The sequence below is a fragment of the Hyla sarda genome, chromosome 1 (assembly GCF_029499605.1).
Source record: "Hyla sarda isolate aHylSar1 chromosome 1, aHylSar1.hap1, whole genome shotgun sequence".
NCBI classification, from domain to species: domain Eukaryota; kingdom Metazoa; phylum Chordata; class Amphibia; order Anura; family Hylidae; genus Hyla; species Hyla sarda.
Genome location: NC_079189.1, coordinates 332,430,222 through 332,451,250, shown reverse-complemented (window position 1 = coordinate 332,451,250; position 21,029 = coordinate 332,430,222). Strand labels below are relative to the sequence as shown.

Here is a 21,029-nt window from a genome sequence, read left to right as displayed (position 1 = left end):
CGCCCCTCGTGACATCACGGCCCGTCCCCTTATGGCAAGTCTATGGCAGGGGGCGTGACGAACGCCATGCCCCCTCCCATAGACTTGTATTGAAAGGGGCGGGCCGTGACATCACGAGGGGCGGAGCCGTGACGTAACAATGCTCCGGTCCCTGTATTGCCCGTCATTACGTGCAGAGCAAACTCGCTCTGTGCAGTAATGATAGCGGGGTGCTGCAGCGGGGATCCCAGGGCTCCCCAGCAGCGGGACCGCGGCGTACTGACATCTTATCCCCTATCCTTTGGATAGGGAGATAAGATGTCTAGGGGCGGAGTACCCCTTTAAGTTTGACTTGATACTTATAAACTTGCTTCTCATTTTCAGTTGGTTTAAAAAGGGTTTTCCAGGCTACTGAAAATATAGAAAAGTAGCTATTTATGCATGTATGCGTGTGAATCACCATTGTTCATAACTAGTTATTGTTTAATGGCCTTATTTTGTTGCTCTGATTAGAAGCTGCTATGAGCAGGAGTGTCAGGTACAAACACTACAGATCTAATAATTCCTCACATATATTTTGTCTACTTACAGCTGACTGAATGCTTATTACAATGTTTAAGATAGTGCTAAAATGACTCACTGTCTTCATACACAAAGGCTCTGATACTAGACAAAGCTCTGATGCTCTATTGCTTATTACAGCTGGTGCCCAGCATGAGAAACACAATCGCTCCAGAGACAGGAAAGGAGCAGGAAGAGCCAGGGAGCAGAGGAGATGAGGTGTGTAATACATTATGCGCACCCCTCACATTTTTGTAAACATTTTATTTCTTTTCATGTAACAACAATGAAGAAATGACACTCTGCTGCATTGTAAAGTGATAACTGCACAGCTTGTATAAAAGGCTGGGTTCACACTGATTTGTTGATATGGTCACCAGATCCAGCTGGTGGGAGTGAAAACTGGGCACTCCCATATCCCAGCCGGACCTCAGCCGACAACAGTCAGATAGTGACTCCGGTCGGCTCATTTTTGTTCCATATCCGGTTTTGTGACCAGACCTAAGGAGGGTCTCCTTACCTGCCTCCGATCCAATGATGTAGAATGTTTGTAAGATTATATAACCCCCTTCCCCCCCCCCCAAAAAAAAAAAAAAACAAATCACCCTTATTTTTCTATTTTACAAAAAATGGTACTAATAAAAACTACAGATCACGATGCAAAAAATGAGCCCTCATACATCCCTGTATACGGAAAAATAAAGTTATAGTGGTCAGAAAAGGTCATTTTTATAAATATCAATTTTGTAATTTTTTTTTCTTAAAATGGTACAATAATAGAAAAACGATATATATTGGTATCATTTTAATCGCATTGACCAACAGAATAAAAATAATGTATCAGTTTTACAATAAAGTCCACTGTGTTAAAACCAACCCCCCTAAAGTTGCAATATTGCAGTTCTGCACCCACAATTTATAATATTTTGGTTTTGCAGTACATTTTATGGAAAAATGGTATTTACAAAAATACATTTGGTCATGCAAAAAACAAGCTCTCATAGGGGTCTTCAGGTGGAAAAATAAAAGAGTTATGGATTTTAAAAGGAGAGGAGGAAGAAATTAAAATGCAAAAATGTGTCCTCAAAAGGTAGGGATCGACCGATTATCGGTTTGGCCGATATTATCGGCCGATATTCACGATTTTTGACGTTATCGGCAATTACCTTGCCGATAATCCGATAATGTCCCGCACCCCGCCCCTCCCCCACCCCACAGCGCCCCACCACACCGCACGCCGCCCCCCTTGCCTCCCCTATACCCGGTTTTATAATTACCTGTTCCAGGGGTCTGGGGCCTGCACTACTTCTGGATCCTGCTGCGTCCCGCGTTACGCTGCGCGGTGACGTCCTCAACGTGGCGTCACCGTCAGTACGCACAGTGACAGCGCAGGACGGGAGCCAGAAGTAACACGGACCTCGGACCCCGGGAACAGGTAATTCTAAAACCGGGGATAGGGGAGGCAATGGGGCAGCGGCGGTGGGGGCGGTGTGCGGTGCGGGGGTAGAGGGGGGATAGCGGCTGTGTGCGATGCGGGGGTAGGGGGGGATGGCTGGGGGGCAGTGGTTAGGAGGACCCCTGGACAGGCAGGGGGAGAGAAGCGGGTGGCGGCGGTGGTCTCTGATTCAGCCAAAGCCGCTGCAGTTCATTGATTTAAAGCGCCCGCTTTAAATCAATGATCTGCAGTGGCTTCTTGGGGGGTGGAGAAATAGCCGATAACTTATACCGGAATATCGGTATAAATTATCGGCTATCGGCCTGAAAGGCCACAGATTATCGGTATCGGCCCTAAAAAAAACGATATCGGTCGATCCCTACTTAAAGGGGTACTCTGCCCCTAGACATCTTATTCCCTATCTGCGGGCTGGCATCCCGGGGAATGATGGATGTGGTCGCTTGACACGCCCCCTTCCATAGACATGAATGGAGGGGGCAGGCTGTGATGTCACGACCACGGCCGTCCGAAGCCAGCGCTCTGAACATAAAAGTTTAGAATGCCGAACCCCACACGATTAGACATCTGAACCCCTATCCTTTGGATAGGGGATACAATATCTAGGGGCAGAGTACCCTTTTAAGGCCAAAATGGCTTAAGTCTTAACCCCTTAAGGACCAAGCCCATTTTCAACTTAAGGACCCGATAGTTTTTTGCAAATCTGACCACTGTCACTTTAACCCCTTAAGTACCCGGGGTTTTTCCATTTTTGCATTTTCGTTTTTTTCCTCCTTACCTTTAAAAAATCATAGCTCTTTCAATTTTGCACCTAAAAATCCATATGGCGGCTTATGTTTTGCACCACCAATTCTACTTTGTAATGACGTCAGCCATTTTACCCAAAAATCTACTGCGAAACTGAAAAAAAAAATACATTGTGAGACATAATTGAAAAAAACAAAATGCCCTTTTGTAACTTTTGGGGGTTTCCGTTTCTACACAGTACATTTTTCGGTAAAAATGACACCTTCTCTTTATTCTGTAGGTCCATACGATTAAAATGATACCCTACTTATATAGGTTTGATTTTGTCGTACTTCTGGAAAAAATCATAACTACATGCAGGAAAATGTATACGATTAAAATTGTCATCTTCTGACCCCTATAACTTTTTAATTTTTCCGCGTATGGGGCAGTATGAGAGCTAATTGTTTGCGCCGTGATCTAAAGTTTTTCGCGGTACCATATTTGCATTGATAGGACTCCTGATGTACCAGTACGTCATGGGTCCTTTAGGGGTTAAGCATTAATAACGCTGGAATGCTTTTACTTTTTATTCTGATTCTGAGATTGTTTTTTCATGACATATTCTACTTTATGTCCGTGGTAAATTTTTGTCGATACATACTTGCCTCATATCTTGGTGAAAAATTCCAAAATTTGATGAAAAATTCTCTCTGCTTGTAAGGAAAATAGACATTCCAAATAAATTATATATTGATTCACATAAACAATATGTCTACTTTATATTTTCATCATAAAGTTGACATGTTTTTCATTTGGAAGACATCAGAGGGCTTCAAAGTTCAGCAACAATTTTCCAATTTTTCACAAAATTTTCAAAATCGGAATTTTTCAGGCACCAGTTCAGTTTTGAAGTGGATTCGAAGGGCCTTGATATTAGAAGTACCCCATAAATGACCCCATTATAAAAACTGCACCCCTCAAAGTATTCAAAATGACATTCAGAAAGTGTGTTAACTCTTTAGTTGCTTCACAGGAATAGCAGCAAAGTGAAGGAGAAAATTCAAAATCTTAATTTTTTACACTCGCATGTTCTTGTAGACCCAGTTATAGAAATTTTACAAGGGGTAAAAGAAGAAAAAGCCCCCCAAAATTTGTAACCCAATTTCTCTCGAGTAAGAAAATACCTCATATGTGTATGTAAAGTGTTCGGTGGGCGCAGTAGAGGGCTCAGAAGGGAAGGAGCGACAATGGAATTTTGGAGATTGAGTTTTTCGGAAATGGGTTTTTTGGGGGTATGTCACATTTAGAAAGCTCCTATAGTGCCAGAACAGCAAAAATAAAAAAAAAACAACACATGACAAATATTTTGGAAACTTCACCCCTCAAGGAACGTAACAAGGGGTACAGTGAGCCTTAACACCTCACACTGTTCGTTTAAAGTTGGATGTGTAAATTAAATTATTTTTTCCACTAAAGTGCTGATTTCCCCCCGGCATTTTACATTTTTAAAAGGGGTAATAGGAGAAAATGCCCCCCAAAATTGAGACAGTGCAAAAAGAGTTGTATATGGCAACCTGTACCAAGTAGACCACAACTTTTTTTGTACCATACCAGTATTTTCCGTATGGCCATGTATGGTTTGAGGACTTGATCAGAGACATCAACTCCCCCCATGTACTGATTATAGTCCAGAATACAATCAGGATTGAGGACCCTTGTTGTGGTACCTCGCACTGGGACAGGTGTGCTGCCATTACCATGAATTGTGGACAGCATAAGGACACTCCTCTTATCCTTATACCTTACCAGCAACAGGTTTTCATGGGTAAGGACACGGGACTCACCCTTGGGCATAGGTGTCTGAACAAAATTTAGAGGGAGGCTTCTCTGGTTCTTCCGAACAGTCGCACAATTGGATGTGGATCTGGTGGCAAGGGATGTGAACAGAGGGATGCTGGTATAAAAGTTGTCCACATACACGTGGTAACCCTAATCCAGCAATGGTTGGACATGGTCGGAATAAAATATCTTACTTTTTTTTTTTTTTTAAACCTCCCACCTGTCCCTCGGGGGGGGGGGGGGGGGGGATCCGTGGCTCTTTCTCTCAGCTATGCCTGCTGACTGAGCTTGGAGGGCAAGCAGGGCTGAGAAAAGGGGACATTAACCCCTCCTCTGCCAGTTGCTATTGGTCAGATGATCGTCCGACCAATAGAAGCGTTCCTGGGGAGGGGACGGGATCGCCACCTTCCCCTAGCTACAGGAGGTGATTGGCGGTGAATAATACACCGCCGATCAAATTATTTCGTGTCATCAGGTCACACGTAACCCGTATGACCGGAATTGCCGCAGATCGCTGGTGTGAATTCACCGGCGATATGTGGCAATCGCCGACATGGGGGGAAGGGTGTCTCAAGATCCCCCTGGGCATTGTCACGGGAGGCCTGCTGAATGATTTTGGGAACGAAATTCCCACGGGACTACAGGTACGCCCTGTGTCTTTAACCACCAGGACATCAGGGCGTACCTGTACTCCCTGTGTCCTGAAGGGGTTAAGAAAAAAAAAACATCCATATATTATTGAAACAGACAGATAAGTTATAAAGTGACAATAGAAAGTGCAGCCATTCTAGACATAATTATATAGCAAGCTTCTCTGAAATAGACAGGAGAGAGATTGTGTGATTTCCAAAAACTGAAAAAAAAAATATTATATATATATATATATATATATATATATATATATATATATGAGACACTTATCAAAACCTGCCCAGAGGAAAAGTTGCTGAGTTGCCCATAGCAACCAATCAGATCGCTTCTTTCATTTTTTAGAGACCTTTCCAAAAATGAAAGTAGGAACCTCATTGGTTGCTATGGGCAACTCAGCAACATTTCCACTGGACAGGTTTTGATAACTCTCCCCATTAGTTGCTAATTAGTTTAATGTATTTCCCTTAACGTATATTGTGGTAGTACATTACTTAGTGCTGTACAAGATGGTATCACAGATTCACAATTTTTTTGTATTTTAGTGTAGAAAAGTAGTAAAACAATAAAAATATAGAAATTTGGTACTGCTGAAATCATACTGACCACAAAATACCAAAACTCTTGTGATAAAAACTTGACTCCATTTTACAGTATATTATACAAAATAAAATATTTTCACTAGTGTTCCTTATTTTTATTCACCACTTACTGGCCCAATATCTGATTTTTATAGCCAGTTGCCTAGGATCACAACCTTTAGTTCAACTTCAGTTTGCTGGTCAAACATGCTCAGTAGCAGCACTAGGAATTATAGGATGGTGAGCTTTGTCTATGAAACAGTAGATGAAGGGAATTAAGAGTCTAATCGGGGAGGCTCAACAGTGGGGGAGCACAATACATAATCACACAAGAATAAGAAGACTTGCTATTTGGCTGTCAGGGGAATACAAGTTGAGAAGGATGTAAGAGTATATGTAAACAATGCATGATGGGAATTGTACTCTGCTACCTACTAATATAGGCTGCTATTTAAGTGCTGCCCAGTCTGGCTGCTTTTGAGAAGGAGCACATGGAGAGCATCAATAACACATGAAGAAGTTAATGAATGTTTAGGATGTAGGATTAGTATAAGGCTGGGTTCCCACTATGTTTTCTCCTATATGGGAGCGCATACGGCAGGGGAGAGCTAAAACCTTGTGCTCCCGTATGTAATTCATTTCAATGAGCCGGACGGAGTGAAACGTTCGGTCGGCTCATTTTTGCGCCGTATGCGCTTTTTCACCGGACCTAAAACTCTGGTCAACTACGGTTTTAGGTCCGGTTGTAAAAGCGCATACGGCGCAAACATGAGCCGGCCGAACGTTTCACTCCGGCCGGCTCATTGAAATTAATTACATACGGGAGCGCATACGAAGGCATACAGGAGCGTGAGGTTTCAGCTCCCCCTACAGTATGCGCTCCCGTATGGGAGAAAACGTAGTGGGAACCCAGCCTAACAGCTGTTTTGTGTGTAGTGTCCCTGCAGCTTTTTTTCAAGTTTTTTTGTCAAAACTTGCTTTATCCCATTAACACGTCATATGTACCGCATAAGTGAAAAGCCATAAAAAAACAAAAAAACTAAAAATTGTAGAATTAAAGTAATCAAATAAAGCACACATGTGCCAAAATAGTGCAATTAAAAAAAAAAATTTTTTTAAAAGAAAAAGTTACTGCATGTCTCTCAAAATTCAATGGTGAAAAAAAATTGGCTGCATTAAAAAAAAAACTAAAATATGTATGACAATTAACAGTGTTTGTTCCATAACAAAACCAAACACGTTTATTTTATTAGATTGAGTTAACTTGAACCAAACAACTGTAGCGCCGCATCAAAGCTATGTAACTGTGCTTGTGCACAGAATCTTATAATACCAATGAACCAGACACATGTAAAATGCAAACAGCGTCTTCTGAGTATAATTCAAAACTGAGCACGCAAGAGTTTGCTTGTTTCAGGGCACTGGGGTGGATAGTCACAGCTTACTGATAAAGTAAAATGTGAGCTGTCTCTGGGGCCCAGGAGATGTCATGTTGAATAATGCTGGTGATAATACAGCGCAGATGAGTGGCTCTGTCATGTCTAACAAAGCAAGATAAAATATTTTATATGACAGAAGGAGACATCCCCTTATCTCCTATAAATTACACAAATGTTCTTTTTATTACAGAGAAAGTGTCTAAAATTCATCAAAGCACAGTGGACCGATATCCGATATCTAAATTCCATTGTGGCCCACAGAGCTATTTGCAAATAACATCCCCTGTTAAAGCCACCTCCTCAGAAAGTTAGAAAGCGTACGTTCCGCAGTGTAGTCACTGGGTTGTTTTCAGTCTTAAATAAGTGTAATATTTCTGACGCCAGCCCTAAACACTCAAGGGCACATACTGATTACTGTGCCACTTTGCATTTCTGCATCTAATATTTTCTCTGCTAATAATCCTGTCTATCCCTCTCGATTAACCTTGTTGTAATATGTCAGTGATCTAGCCAAATAAAACACTGCCAGTAATAAAGATGAAGGACCTAAGCCATACCTAACTAAAGAGTGGGATGGCAAGAAGATGTAGAAGAAAGCAAGGAGTGAGCCAGTCAATCATACCCAGATGGAGCCTCCCATCAAGTCAATCCTCAATGCGGTCACCCCCACATGAACTAAAGCTGGAGATCATTCACCGAGTGCTATCAACATTTTAAGCAATGAATAGAGGCCATGTAATTAAAATGACAAGGTTATCCTGCTGCTACTTCCATTGAATGAGGTTTTCTTTCATTTTGTTGATTCAGCGGCACTAATTTAACCATGTGATTATGGTGTACAAAACTGACTGCCATAGCTTCAAAAATACATTTTATTTTACAGTTTTGTATTATTTTTGCTTGTGTGAGGACAGAGACATAAACGATTTCTTTAACCCCTTAAGGACCGGGGTTTTTTCCGTTTTTGCACTTTCGTTTTTTGCTCCTTGCCTTTAAAAAATCATAACTCTTTCAATTTTGCACCTTAAAATCCATATGATTTAAGACTTATTTTTTGCGCCACCAATTCTACTTTGTAATGACGTCAGTCATTGTGCCCAAAAATCTACGGTGAAACGGAAAATTGTGCAACAAAATTGAAAAAAAAAAAACACGCTGTTTTGTAACTTTTGGGGGCTTCCATTTCTACGCAGTGTATTTTTGGGAAAAATGACACCTTATCTTTATTCTGTAGGTCCATACGATTAAAATGGTACCCTACTTATATAGGTTTGATTTTGTCGTACTTCTGGAAAAAATCATAACTTCATGCAGGAAAATTAATACGTTTAAAATTGTCATCTTCTGACCCCTATAACTTTTTTATTTTTCCGCGTATGGGGCGGTATGAGGGCTCAATTTTTGCGCCTTGATCTGAAGTTTTTAACGGTACCATATTTGCATTGATAGGACTTATTGATCTTTTTATTCATTTTTTCATGATATAAAAAGTGACCAAAAATGCACTATTTTGGACTTTGGAATTTTTTTGTGCGTACGCCATTGACCGTGCGGTTTAATTAACGACATATTTTTATAATTCGGACATTTCCGCACGCGGTGATAACACATATGTTTATTTTTATTTACACTGGTTTTTTTTATGGGAAAAGGGGGGTGATTCAAACTTTTAATAGGGAAGGGGTTAAATAATCTTTATTCACTTTTTTTTTGCAGTATTAAAGCTCCCATAGGGACCTATAACACTGCACACACTGATCTTTCACATTGATCACTGGTTTCTCATAGGAAACCAGTGATCGATGATTCTGCCGCTTGACTGCTCATGCCTGGATCTCAGGCACTGAGCAGTCATTCGGCGATCCGACAGCGAGGAGGCAGGTAGGGACCCTCCGGCTGTCCTGTAAGCTGTTCGGGATGCCGCGATTTCACCGCGGCTATCCCGAACAGCCCACGGGGCTAACCGACAGTTTTTACTTTCACTTTTAACCGTGTGGCTCAGCTTTGAGCGCGCGGCTAAAGGGTTAATAGCGCGCGGCACCGAGATCAGTGCTGCGCGCTATTAGCGGCAGGTCCCGGCTTCACTTTGACGCCGGGCCCGCCGTGATATGATGCGGGGTCACCGTGGGACCCTGCGTTATATCACGGGAGCGGTACCAAGGACGTACTCATACGTCCTTGGTCCTTAAGGGGTTAAAACATATAAAGACAATTTGTAACCTTAAAAGGAGATGTCTCATACTTAAAATTACAGAAAAACGTATCTCCTTTCCGCAGGACAGGGGATAAGTTTTAGATTGCAGGGGGTCCGACTGCTGGGGCCCCACGCAATCTCCTGTACGGAGGCCCCAGCTCTCCATGGGAAGGGCACCTCATTACCCCCGCTCGAAGCAGGAGCCGCCACACCCCCTCCATACATCTCTAGGGGAGAGCCCCAAGAGCAGATAGGGGATACATTTTTCTGTAATATTAAGTTTGAGACATCTCCTTAACCTTATGGGCGCATGGTTTTTCCATTTTAATTTTTACCTCATCACCATCTAAAAATCATAAATGTTTCAGTTTTGCACCTAAAATTCCATATTATGACTTATTTTTTGCAGCACCAATTTTACTTTGCATTGATATTAGTCATTTTACCAATATATCCACGGCGAAGCGGAAATTTTTTTTATTGTGCGACAAAATTGAAGATGCCACTTCAAATTTTTGGGGCTTCCGTTTCTACGCAGTGCATTTTTTGGTAAAAGACACCTTATCTTTATTCCGTAGCTCCATACGGTTAAAATGATACCCTACTTATATAGGTTTGATTTTGTTGTAAGTCTAAAAAAAAAATCAATCATAACTACATGCAGGAAAATGTATATGTTTAAAATTGTCATATTCTGACCCCTGTAACTTTTTTATTTTTCCACATACGGGGCGTTATGGTTTTGTGCACCGTGATCTGAAGTTTTTAGCAGTACCATTTTTATATTGATCAGACTTTTTGATTGCTTTTTATTAATTTTTTCATTATATAAAAAGTGACCAAAAATACGCTATTTTGGACTTTGGAATTTTTTTGTGCGTACGCCACTGACCTTGCAGTTTAATTTATGATATACTTTTATAGTTAAGACATTTCCGCACACGGCGATACCACATGTTTATTTTTATTTACACAGTTTTTTTTTTTAGATGGGAAAAGGGTGGTGATTCTTATTTTTATAAGGGAAGGGGTTAAATGATCTTTATTAACTTTTTTTTCCCACACTATTTTTTTCCAGTGTTATAGCCCCCACTAGTGGCTATTACACTGAACAAACTGATCTCATACACAGATCATTGCCGTGCATTGACACGGCAAATATCAGTGTTATCGGTGGTTGAATGCTCAAGCCTGGATTTCAGGCTTGGAGCAATCGCCGATCGAACGCGACGGAGGCAGGTAAAGTGACCTCTGCTCGATTTCTAGCTGATCGGGACATCGCAATTTCACCGCAATGGTCCCGATCAGCCCGACTGAGGTGCCAGGAAGCTTTTACTTTCATTTTAGACGTGGCGATCAACTTTGAACGCCGAGTCTAAAGGGTTAATAGCGCGTGTTATATACCAGGACCGGGCGCAGGGCTTACACCCTGCGTCCTTAAGAGGTTAAAGGGGTATTCCAGGATTTTTTTTTTTATTTGACTATGCTACAGGGGCTGTAAAGTTAGTGTAGTTCATAATATAGTGACTGTACCTGTGTGTGACGGTTTTCTCACAATTTTTATCAGATTATCAGATTCAGGGTGTCAAACAGGAAATACTAGTTTACAAAAAGCTAGTCACAGTGTAATGATAATCTCACAACATAGCCATTTTGCCCCATGACAAGCGCAGATCCTTCCTAAGCATGTCCATTACTGTCTGCCAGGTATGTACTAAAATCACCTTATGGTGCATAACCCATTTAATGCCTTTAAATGATTATTGTTGTTTCAAACAATGTCCCTCCATTTGATAGTCCATAAAAATCCTGACATATTTGAAAACCACTTAATTTACCATCCATTAACTGCTATTAGGCTAAGCCCTTCTTTAGAAACAGAGAGACCAGCTTAGTTAGTGCTATGTGCATCACAGAGAAAGAAAGTCTGGGCTGTGTACCTAAAATCTGAGAGCTTATTTGCATCTTCGAGAGGATTTACACTGTGCTTGGAAGGTAAAATCAAGGCTTCCATTTTATTTCTCACCAAAGTTCTGAGCAGCTGTTCCTTGGGGAAATAGTATCATTCCTACCTATGTCTGTACACAGTGCTCCCTCTTGGATGTAATATTCCTTTACTCTGCTGGCAGTCAACATAATTCTCATTAGCAGCTTATTACTTTGTAACCCCTTGCTTGCTGCACAGCTGTTTCTTTCCTTTTTCACAAATAGCACTCTTTAAACCTAGTGCATCAAAAAACCCTCTTCTTCCTCCCTCATGCCATCTACACTGAACAATCACTGCATTAAAGGAGTTCTCTAAGCTAAAACTTTTAACCCCTGCTGTGCCTGGGCTGTAAAACTATACATAATAAACTTTCACTTACCTGCCTACGATCCCCTGTTGTTCCGATATCGCCGTCCCGTTCTCCGTTCCCGGTCTCTTCCACTTCCTGCGGGTCGGTGACTTCACTCTGCGCTCAGGCTATCAGCTGATAGGCTGAGTGCAGAGTGAAGTCACCGACCGGGGGCGGGGCCGTGACGTAACGACGCTCCGGCCCCTGTACTGCCCGTCATTACGTGCAGAGCGAACTCACTCTGTGCAGTAATGACAGCGAGGTGCTGCAGCGGCAATCCCGGGGGTCCTCACCAGCGGGACCGCAGCGATCTGACATCTTATCCCCTATCCAAAGGATAGGGGATAAGATGTCTAGGGGCAGAGTACCCCTTTAAGGACAATTAAATTTTTATGGTTTTGTTTTTTCCTCCTCGCCTTCAAAAAATCATAACTCTTTTATATTTTCATCCACAGACTAGTACAGTGGTTCTTAACCTGGGAGCCGGTGTTTGGCCGTCCTGTAGCAATGGGGTAATCCCCCCCCCCCCCATCACTAACTCCCTGCGGCTCCGCGTTAAGTTTAAAAACGCTGGGCCGCCGGGACATAGGGCACGCCGGAACGTCACTGAAGTCCCGTACGTGCGCCCATGGAAACGAAGGCGCTGAGGACCGGAGGATAAAGAAGGAGGAAGACGAGTGCATGCCAGATTGGTAAGTGACCAGCAGCACGTCATCTTCGGTACTCTGACCACCAGTCCCGAGACCTGCTGCTATAGGGGAGCACTGAAGTGGGCAGTACACAGGCATACAGCCTCCAGCCATACATTGTATATGGCTGGAGGCTGTATGTCTCTGGTGGAACACTGCCTACATCAGTGGTCTTCAACCTGTGGACCTCCAGATGTTGCAAAACTACAACTACCAGCATGCCCGGACAGCCGTTGGCTGTCCGGGCATGCTGGGAGTTGGTAGTTTTGCAACATCTGGAGGTCCGCAGGTTGAAGACCACTGGCCTGCCTAATGTGGGGGAAACCTGCCTGCCTAATGTGGGGGAACACTGCCTGTGCCTAATGTGTGGGGGAACACTGCCTGCGCCTAATGTGTGGGGGAACACTGCCTGCGCCTAATGTGTGGGGGAACACTGCCTGCACCTAATGTGTCTTAATGGTTTTGTTCTTTAATGGTTTTGTTCATTTTATGCACCTATGTATAAATATATACCTCCTATGTTTTGGTTTTGAAAAAATCATATTTTATTTTTCCAATTAAGAGGGGTTCGGTGAATGCGCATAGGAAACTGGTGGGGTTCAGTACCTCCAACAAGGTTAAAAACCACAGGACTAGGCTTGTTTTTTGCGCGAGTTGTCCGTTGTAATGCCATCACTCACTTTACCATAAAATGTATGGGGCAACCAAAAAAATACTATTTGTGTGGGGAAATTAAAAAGAAAACTGCAATTTTGCTAATTTGTAAGGTTTCGTTTTCACACCGTACAATTTACAGTAAAAATAACATGTGTTCTTTATTCTTTGGGTCAATATCGTTAAAATGATACCCATGATAACATACTTTTCTATTACTGTTGCGCCTAAAAAAAATCGCAAACTGTTTAACCAAATTAGTACGTTTAAAATCCCCTTATTTTGAAGACCTATAACTTTTTCATTTTTCCGTATAAGCGGCGGTATGAGGGCAAATTGTTTGCACCGTGATCTGTACTTTTTATTGATACCATATTTGCTTATATAAAACCTTTAATACTTTGGAATAAAAGGTTATAAAAAGCAGCTATTTTGGACTTTTTTTTAAGTTCACGCCATTCACCGTACGGTATCATTAACATTTTTTTTTTAATAGTTGGGATATTTACGCACACGGCGATACCAAATATGTATATAATATATATATATATATATATATATATATATATATATTTTTTTTTTTTTTTTTTTTACACTTTTTGGAGGTGAAATTGGGAAAATGGGACAATTTACGTTATTATTGGGGGAGTGGGTTTTTCACTTTTTTTACTTTTATTTTTACACTTTAATAGTCCCCATAGGGGACTATTTATAGCAAACATTTGATTGCTAATACTGTTCAGTGCTATGCATAGGACATAGCACTGATCAGTATTATCGGTCATCTTCTGCTCTGGTCTGCTCGATCGCAGACCTGAGCAGAAGACCCTTGGAAGGCAGAGGAGGCAGGTGAGGGGACCTCTGGCTGCCATGCTGGATGATCGGATTGCCTCCGCAGCACTGCGATCAGATCATCCGTTTTAGTGTCCGCAATGGTGCAGATGCCGTGATCTGTATTGATCACGACATCTGAGGGGTTAATGGCGGACATCCGCACAATCGCAGATTTCTGCCATTACGGACGGCTCCCTGGCTGCTATCAGCAGCCAGGACCTGCCACGCATGACGCGAGCATCGCTCCGATGCTCGCGGTTATGCATAGGATGTAAATGTACATCCTGGTGCATTAAGTACAAGCTCAGCAGGACGTACATTTACGTCCTGCGTCGTTAAGGGGTTATGGACCCGAGCATGTTTTGCACATCTGACCACTGTCACTTTATGCATTAATAACTGTGGGATGCTTTTCCTAATCATTCTGATTCTGAGATGTAGTTTAACATATTCTACTTTAACATAGTGGTAACTTTTCGTCGATACTTGCATCAATAGACAGACCCCTATTTTTAATATTCAGGGACTCTATAGTAACAGGGACTGTTCCACAGGACTGACGCTTGGCAAATGTGGTACCAATATTTAAAAAGGGGTCAAATGGTGACCCTAGGAATTATAGGCCTGTTAATTTAACCACCGTTGTATTTAAATTGTTTGAGGGTTTTCTAAGAGATGCTATTTTGAAGTATCTTGATAAAAATAAATGTATGACTCCACATAAGCATGGCTTTATGAGGGATCGGTCCTGTCAAACTAACCTGATCAGCTTTTATGAGGAGGTGAGTTCCAGACTGGACCAGGGGCAATCGCTGGATTTCGTGTATCTTTTTCCAAAGATTTTGATACGGTGCCACATAAAAGGTTGGTGCATAAAATGAGGAGGATTGGACTGGAGGAGAATGTGTGTAAGTGGGTAAGTAACTGGCTCAATGATAGGAAACAGAGGGTGGTTATTAATGGTACTTATTCTGATTGGGTGACTATTACTAGTGGAGTACCACAGGAGTCCCTCCTGGGTCCTGTTCTATTTAATATATTCATTAATGACCTTGTAGAGGGGTTGAATAGTAAAGTAGCAATCTTGCAGATGATACTAAACTCTGTAAAGCGGTAAACACAATAGAGGACAGGGCACTGTTACAAATGGATCTGGATAGGTTGGAGGTTTGGGCTGGGAAGTGGCAGATGAGGTTCAACACTGATAAATGTAAGGTAATGCACATGGGGAAGAAAAATCCGGGCTAGGATTATGCATTAAATGGGAGAACACTTGGGACGACTGATGTGGAAAAGGACTTGGGAGTCTTAGTTAATAGTAAATTTAGCTGTAGTGACCAGTGTTGGGCAGCTGCTGCCAAGGCAAATAAAATCATGGGGTGCATCAATAGGGGCAGAGATGCCCACGACAAGAAAATAATTCTACCACTGTACAAATCACTAGTCAGACAACACATAGAATACTGTGTACAGTACTGGGCACCAGTGTACAAGAAAGATATGGTGGAACTCAAGAGGGTTCAAAGATGGGCAACCAGGGTAATATGGGGAATGGGAGGACTACAGTACCCAGAAAGATTATAGGTATTAGGGTTATTTAGTTTAGAAAAAAGGCGGCTTAGGGGAGACCAAATAACTATGTATAAATATATCAGGGGACTATACAGAGATCTCTCCCATGATCTATTTATACCCAGGACTGTATCTATAACAAGGGATCAACCTCTATGTTTAGAGGAAAGGAGGTTTCTACACCATCACAGACGGGGGTTCTTTACTGTAAAAGCAGTGAGACTGTGGAAGTCCGTCGATGTTCCGTCCCGGTAATGGGCTAAGTCCACGGTCATGTAAGGAGCTCTGGCCGGCTTCTTACATGACAGTGGGCTCAGCCTATCACCGGCCGAGGCGGAACATTGCTGCGGCCGGTGATAGGCTCATGGCTGTCTGATGTTCCCGTCCCCATGAAGCAGGTGAGGCCGGTACCGGACCAACGGGAGGTGAGTTAAAGTTTATTTTGTTTATTTTTTGCAGCTCGGGCATAGGGATACTGCACAGTATGGAGCAGGGGTCTTCATCCTGCGGACCTCCAGATGTTGCAAAACTACAACTCCCAGCATGCCTGGACAGCACAAAAATTTTGGTATTCGGTATGAACCGGTATACTGCCCAGCCCTAACCTCGAGTTTTTCCATTCCTCTGGATCAACTCAGTAGGGACTCATTAGGGTTATAGGTTGAACTTGATGGGCTTTGGTCTTTTTTCGACCTTATGAACTATGTCACTATTGAATTTTTCTAACTTTGATGCTCTCTGCTTGTAAGGAACATAGATTTTCCAAATAAATTATATATTGATTCACATATACAATATATCTACGTTACGTCTACGTTTGCATCATAAAGTCGACATGTCTTTACTTTTGGAAGACATCAGAGGGCTTCAAAGTTCAGCAGCAATTTTCCAACTTTTCAATACATTTTCAAAATAAGAATTTTTCAGGGACCAGTTCAGTTTTGAAGTGGATTTTAGGAGCCTTCATATTAGAAATACCCCACAAATGACCCCATTATAAAAACTGCACCCCTCAAAGTATTCAAAATGACATTCAGTAAGTGTGTTAACCCTTTAGGTATTTCACAGGAATAGCAGCAAAGTGAAGGAGAAAAATCAAAATTTTTTACACTCATGTTCTTGTAGACCCAGTTTTTTAAATTTTACAAGGTAAAAGGAGAAAAAGCCCCCCAAAATTTGTAACTCAATTTCTCTCGAGTAAGGAAATACCTCATATGTGGATGTAAAGTGCTCTGTGGGTGCACTAGAGGGCTCAGAAGAGAAGGAGCGACAATGGGATTTTGGAGAACGAATTTTGCTGAAATGGTTTTGGGGGGGGGGGGGGGCATGTCACATTTAGGAAGCCCCTATGATGCCAGAACAGCAAAAAAACTAAACAAAATACCCCACATGGCATACTATTTTGGAAACTACACCCCTCAAGGCAAGTAACAAGGGGTACAATGAGCCTTAACACCCCACAGGTGTTTGATGACTTTTCAGTAATGTCGGTTGTGTAAATGGAAAAAAAAAAAATTTTCACAAAAATCCCCCCCCCAAAATTTACAATTTTTACAAGGGGTAATGGAAGAAAATGCCCCCCAAAATTTGTAACACCATTTCCTTGGAGTATGGAAATACCCCATGTGTGGACATAAAATGCTCTGCAGGTGCACTGCAACGCTAAGAAGAGAAGGAGCCACATTTGGCTTTTGGAGAGACAATTTAGCTGAAATGTTTTTTGTTTTTTTTTGGGGTGGGGGGGCATGTCACATTTAGGAAGCCCTTATGGTGCCAGAACCGCAAAAAAGAAAAATAAATTAAATAACCCACATGGCATACTATTTTGGAAACTATTTTGGAACCTGCCAGGCTGCATCCCCAGAGCAATGACCCAACGGCTGAGGGCAGGTAAGGGAACACTTTAAGCTCATCAGACCCTGCAATCACATTGCAGGGGTCCTATGCGCTCCTTGAGCTTGCTGGCATCTGTGACTTAATACTTTAGATGCCATGATCGCCATTGATCAGAGTCTAAAGGGTTAATCACGGGAAGTGACAGGATCACCATTCCCAATCATTAGTGGTAAGTGTCTGGGTACTGATAGTAGCAGTCACTCGGCACTATGAAGCGATAACATAATCATTTAAAGCTCCAGGGTGTACATTTACACGCTGTGTCTTCAAGGGTTAAGCACTGTGTATACAGTGATTGGGGAAAGCAGGGACAGTACTATATCATCCCTGCCATGTCTCTGGAAATCTCTGTCACCAAGAGCTGGCTCTCCTCACTTGCAGTGGCATGATCATTGGGCAGACATTAAACTCGTCAAAGATGCTTTAAATGGGCACTGTCACCAACTTTATTTTTTGATCTGTTGTAGTACTTATGTACTACAACATATCTCTAATATACTTTTATTTTTATTTTTTTCATTAAAAAGGTTTAATTTACATTTAAAAACCGGCTACTGAAAAAGGACTGATTTTGGAGTGGCAATCAGTCCTTTTTCAGTTAGTATCGATTGTGTGCAGCTCACAAAAAACAGGGGACGAGGTTAACTGAGATGCTTTTCCACCAAAAAAAAGCAAAAATGGTATCAATATAAAAGACAAGAGAGTACTCAGTCCTCAGTCTCCCACCTGTGCAAACAGGTATATGATGGAGGAATGGATTCACTAGACGAAAATTATAACATTTATAAAATTTATTTGTACAAATATAGCCAATCCACAAACCGCAGGGCCCTACGGATGTGTAATGGGATTAGAATAAAATATTACATTCAGTAATGACTTCTGCCCATATTCAATCATGCAAAAAACTCAATTTAAATAGTGTAAATAATAGCAAAAATTAAAAATAAAAATAAATAAATAAATGAATAGATAAATAAATTTTAACAAAAATCGTTTTTGCTAAAATTTATTTATCTATTCATTTATTTATTTATTTTTATTTTTTGCTATTATTTACACTATTTAAATTGAGTTTTTGCATGATTGAATATGGGCAGAAGTCATTACTGAATGTAATATTTTATTCTAATCCCATTACACATCCGTAGGGCCCTGCGGTTTGTGGATTGGCTATATTTGTACAAATAAATTTTATAATTTTCGTCTAGTGAATCCATTCCTCCATCACATACCTGTTTGCACAGGTGGGAGACTGAGGACTGAGTACTCACTTGTCTTTTTCAGTTAGGCTGCACTCGCTCCCTGCCTGTCAATCAGACAGGCGGGAGCGAGCGCATTGGCTCCCCGGCCACTGGCTGGGAGGCCACTCCTCCCGCACATCGCCGCCGCCTCTGTCCCTGCACGGCCTCTGCAGTAACTGCAAGTGTAATGAGGGAATGGGGTATGCGGGGCGGGGGGGAAGCAACGGGCTAGTGCCATAGCGGGAAGGGGGGGGGTTGGAACGGGCTACTCTTTAAAGAGTACCTGTCATTTCAGGAGCAGCACTATTTCTGGTCATTACATAACTTGTACATAGCATTTTTAGAAGATTTCTTCTCTGTAGGCTTCACCTCTTAATTTTCAGTTCTCCCAGAGCTGGTGGGTGGAGCTGCCCCCTCAAACACAGGACAAAGCTAGACTGATTTCAGAGAAGATGATTTGAGCAGCAGGAGATTTTTCAAATAACAGTGATTATTTAGGGCAACAGGCGGTTGGCAACTAGTTAAGAAATAGTTACATTTAACTTGTCATTCTAATTCTGCTTTATTCGATTGTGAATTTGGAAAAATTGGATCTCATTAATGCTTACTCTAGTAACAGCATTTCTAACAAACGGATGAAATTTCTGCAAAAGTACAGAAGTTTAGAAAGCTTGAATTAAATGCATGTAAACAACATACCTTCACAAATGTGCTGAACTCATCAATTCTTTTATTGCCATGTAAGAGTTTGCTCTGTAACATCTCCAAGGCTTGCTCACTCTGCATTGCTAAGTTGTGCAGTTGTTGTGTAGCTGCCTTTTCCAGTTCAGACATTGTACGTTCAGCTTCAGTCAACTTACTTTCCAAGTCATTGACTTTTCCATTCTGCACAGGATAGGCTCATGTTATTAATTTGAAATTAGCCGACAGTTGTGTTATATATGACCTTATATTCCCACAATTTAAATCATCCTCTGTCTACAGCATAGGGGATAACAAGTTGATTGGTGGGGGTCCAAACCCTTCTAAAAGCATGTCTATCTTTTATCATGATGTCATTTTTATGTTCAAAATTTTGTACTAATAAATTTCATATTTGTGGCTCCATTTTTTTTTCATACAGTGCTCCAACTCTTTTGCATAGTCACAAGGTTAATTTTGCATGCCTACAGCTTCCACTAGGGAAAGATTTGATGCTTACTGCATATAGGGGAGATTTAGCAATATGTGTCTGTGTGCAGGCACTTCACAGCCTTTTTTTTGCTGTGTATTTGGCTTATGTGCGACAAATTTATCAAAACGGAGAAAGACCGATACATTTTGCAGAAATAAAAAAAATCCCCACAGAACTTACAGCTGTAGGATCTCAGAACCTACAGCTGTAGGATGTCATTTCTGGAAGGCAAGGTGGAGGTGGTATGAATTTGTGTTTTTTTTTTAAAATTTTTTATTTTTTTAAACATTTGCCCAATATTTTTGCGCTTTTTTTTTTTGTTTAAAGAAAAGATGCAGTTAATAAATCTCGTCCACTGCATAGTCAAGAACGAAACACTGCATTTCACAGTCACTTTAAGTCACAGTCAAGTTGTCTATTTTGAAATTGCGCAAAAACTAACTACTAATTAAGCGCCAAATTTCTGCCAATAAAATGTCAGGAAGGCAATGATAAATCTCCCCTATAGTGTTTCACAACAGAGGAGCACTTTCTTATACTGTAAAGTCTGATGCTTTATGCAGAAAAGCTTCAATGCTGGTGGGTTATTAAGAGTGAATGTGGTATAGCTAAAAACAGGGCAACGGTTGTGCTGTATTGGTGCTTGCTAAAATGCTTATATACAATCTTGTTCATATGGGATGTCACCTCAGGACTGGTCAACACTGTTAGTCCCATGCCCATATTTTTACATCTTACAAAAGTCGGACACATCTAGCCTAGACATTGACACAAGAGAAGAGATATATCAAAATCTATGCAAAGGAAAAGTTTACCAGTTGCCCATAGCAATCAACAGATCACTTTTATTTTTAAAAAGCAATCTGATTGGTTGCTATGGGCAACTGGTCAACTTTTCCTCTGCACAAGTTTTGATAAATGTCCCCCAAAGAGATTAAAGGGGTATTCCAAGAAATTTTATTTTATTTTATATAAACTGGCTCCAGAAAGTTAAACAGATTTGTAAATTACTTCTATTAACAAATCTTAATCCTTACAATAAATACCATCTGCTGAAGTTGAGTTGTTATTTTCTGTCTGGCAACAGTGCTCTCTGCTGACATCTCTACTTGTCTCGGGAACTGCAAAGAGTAGAAAAGGTTTGCTATGGGGATTTGCTTCTACTCTGAACAGTTCCCGAGACAGGTGTCATCAGAGAGGACTTAGA

At 41.4% G+C, this 21,029-nt stretch overlaps 1 protein-coding gene across 5 annotated transcripts in view; it reads right to left on the bottom strand.

Annotated features, from left to right (window-relative positions):
* Window positions 1–21,029, bottom strand: part of CNTLN (centlein) — a 419,445-nt gene that overhangs the window by 36,229 nt on the left and 362,187 nt on the right. For all 5 annotated transcript variants that reach the window (XM_056552149.1, XM_056552148.1, XM_056552151.1 and 2 more), the window contains one exon: window positions 19,348–19,533. In XM_056552149.1, the coding sequence (XP_056408124.1) occupies window positions 19,348–19,533 (186 nt within the window). The remainder of the gene's footprint in view (window positions 1–19,347; window positions 19,534–21,029) is intronic.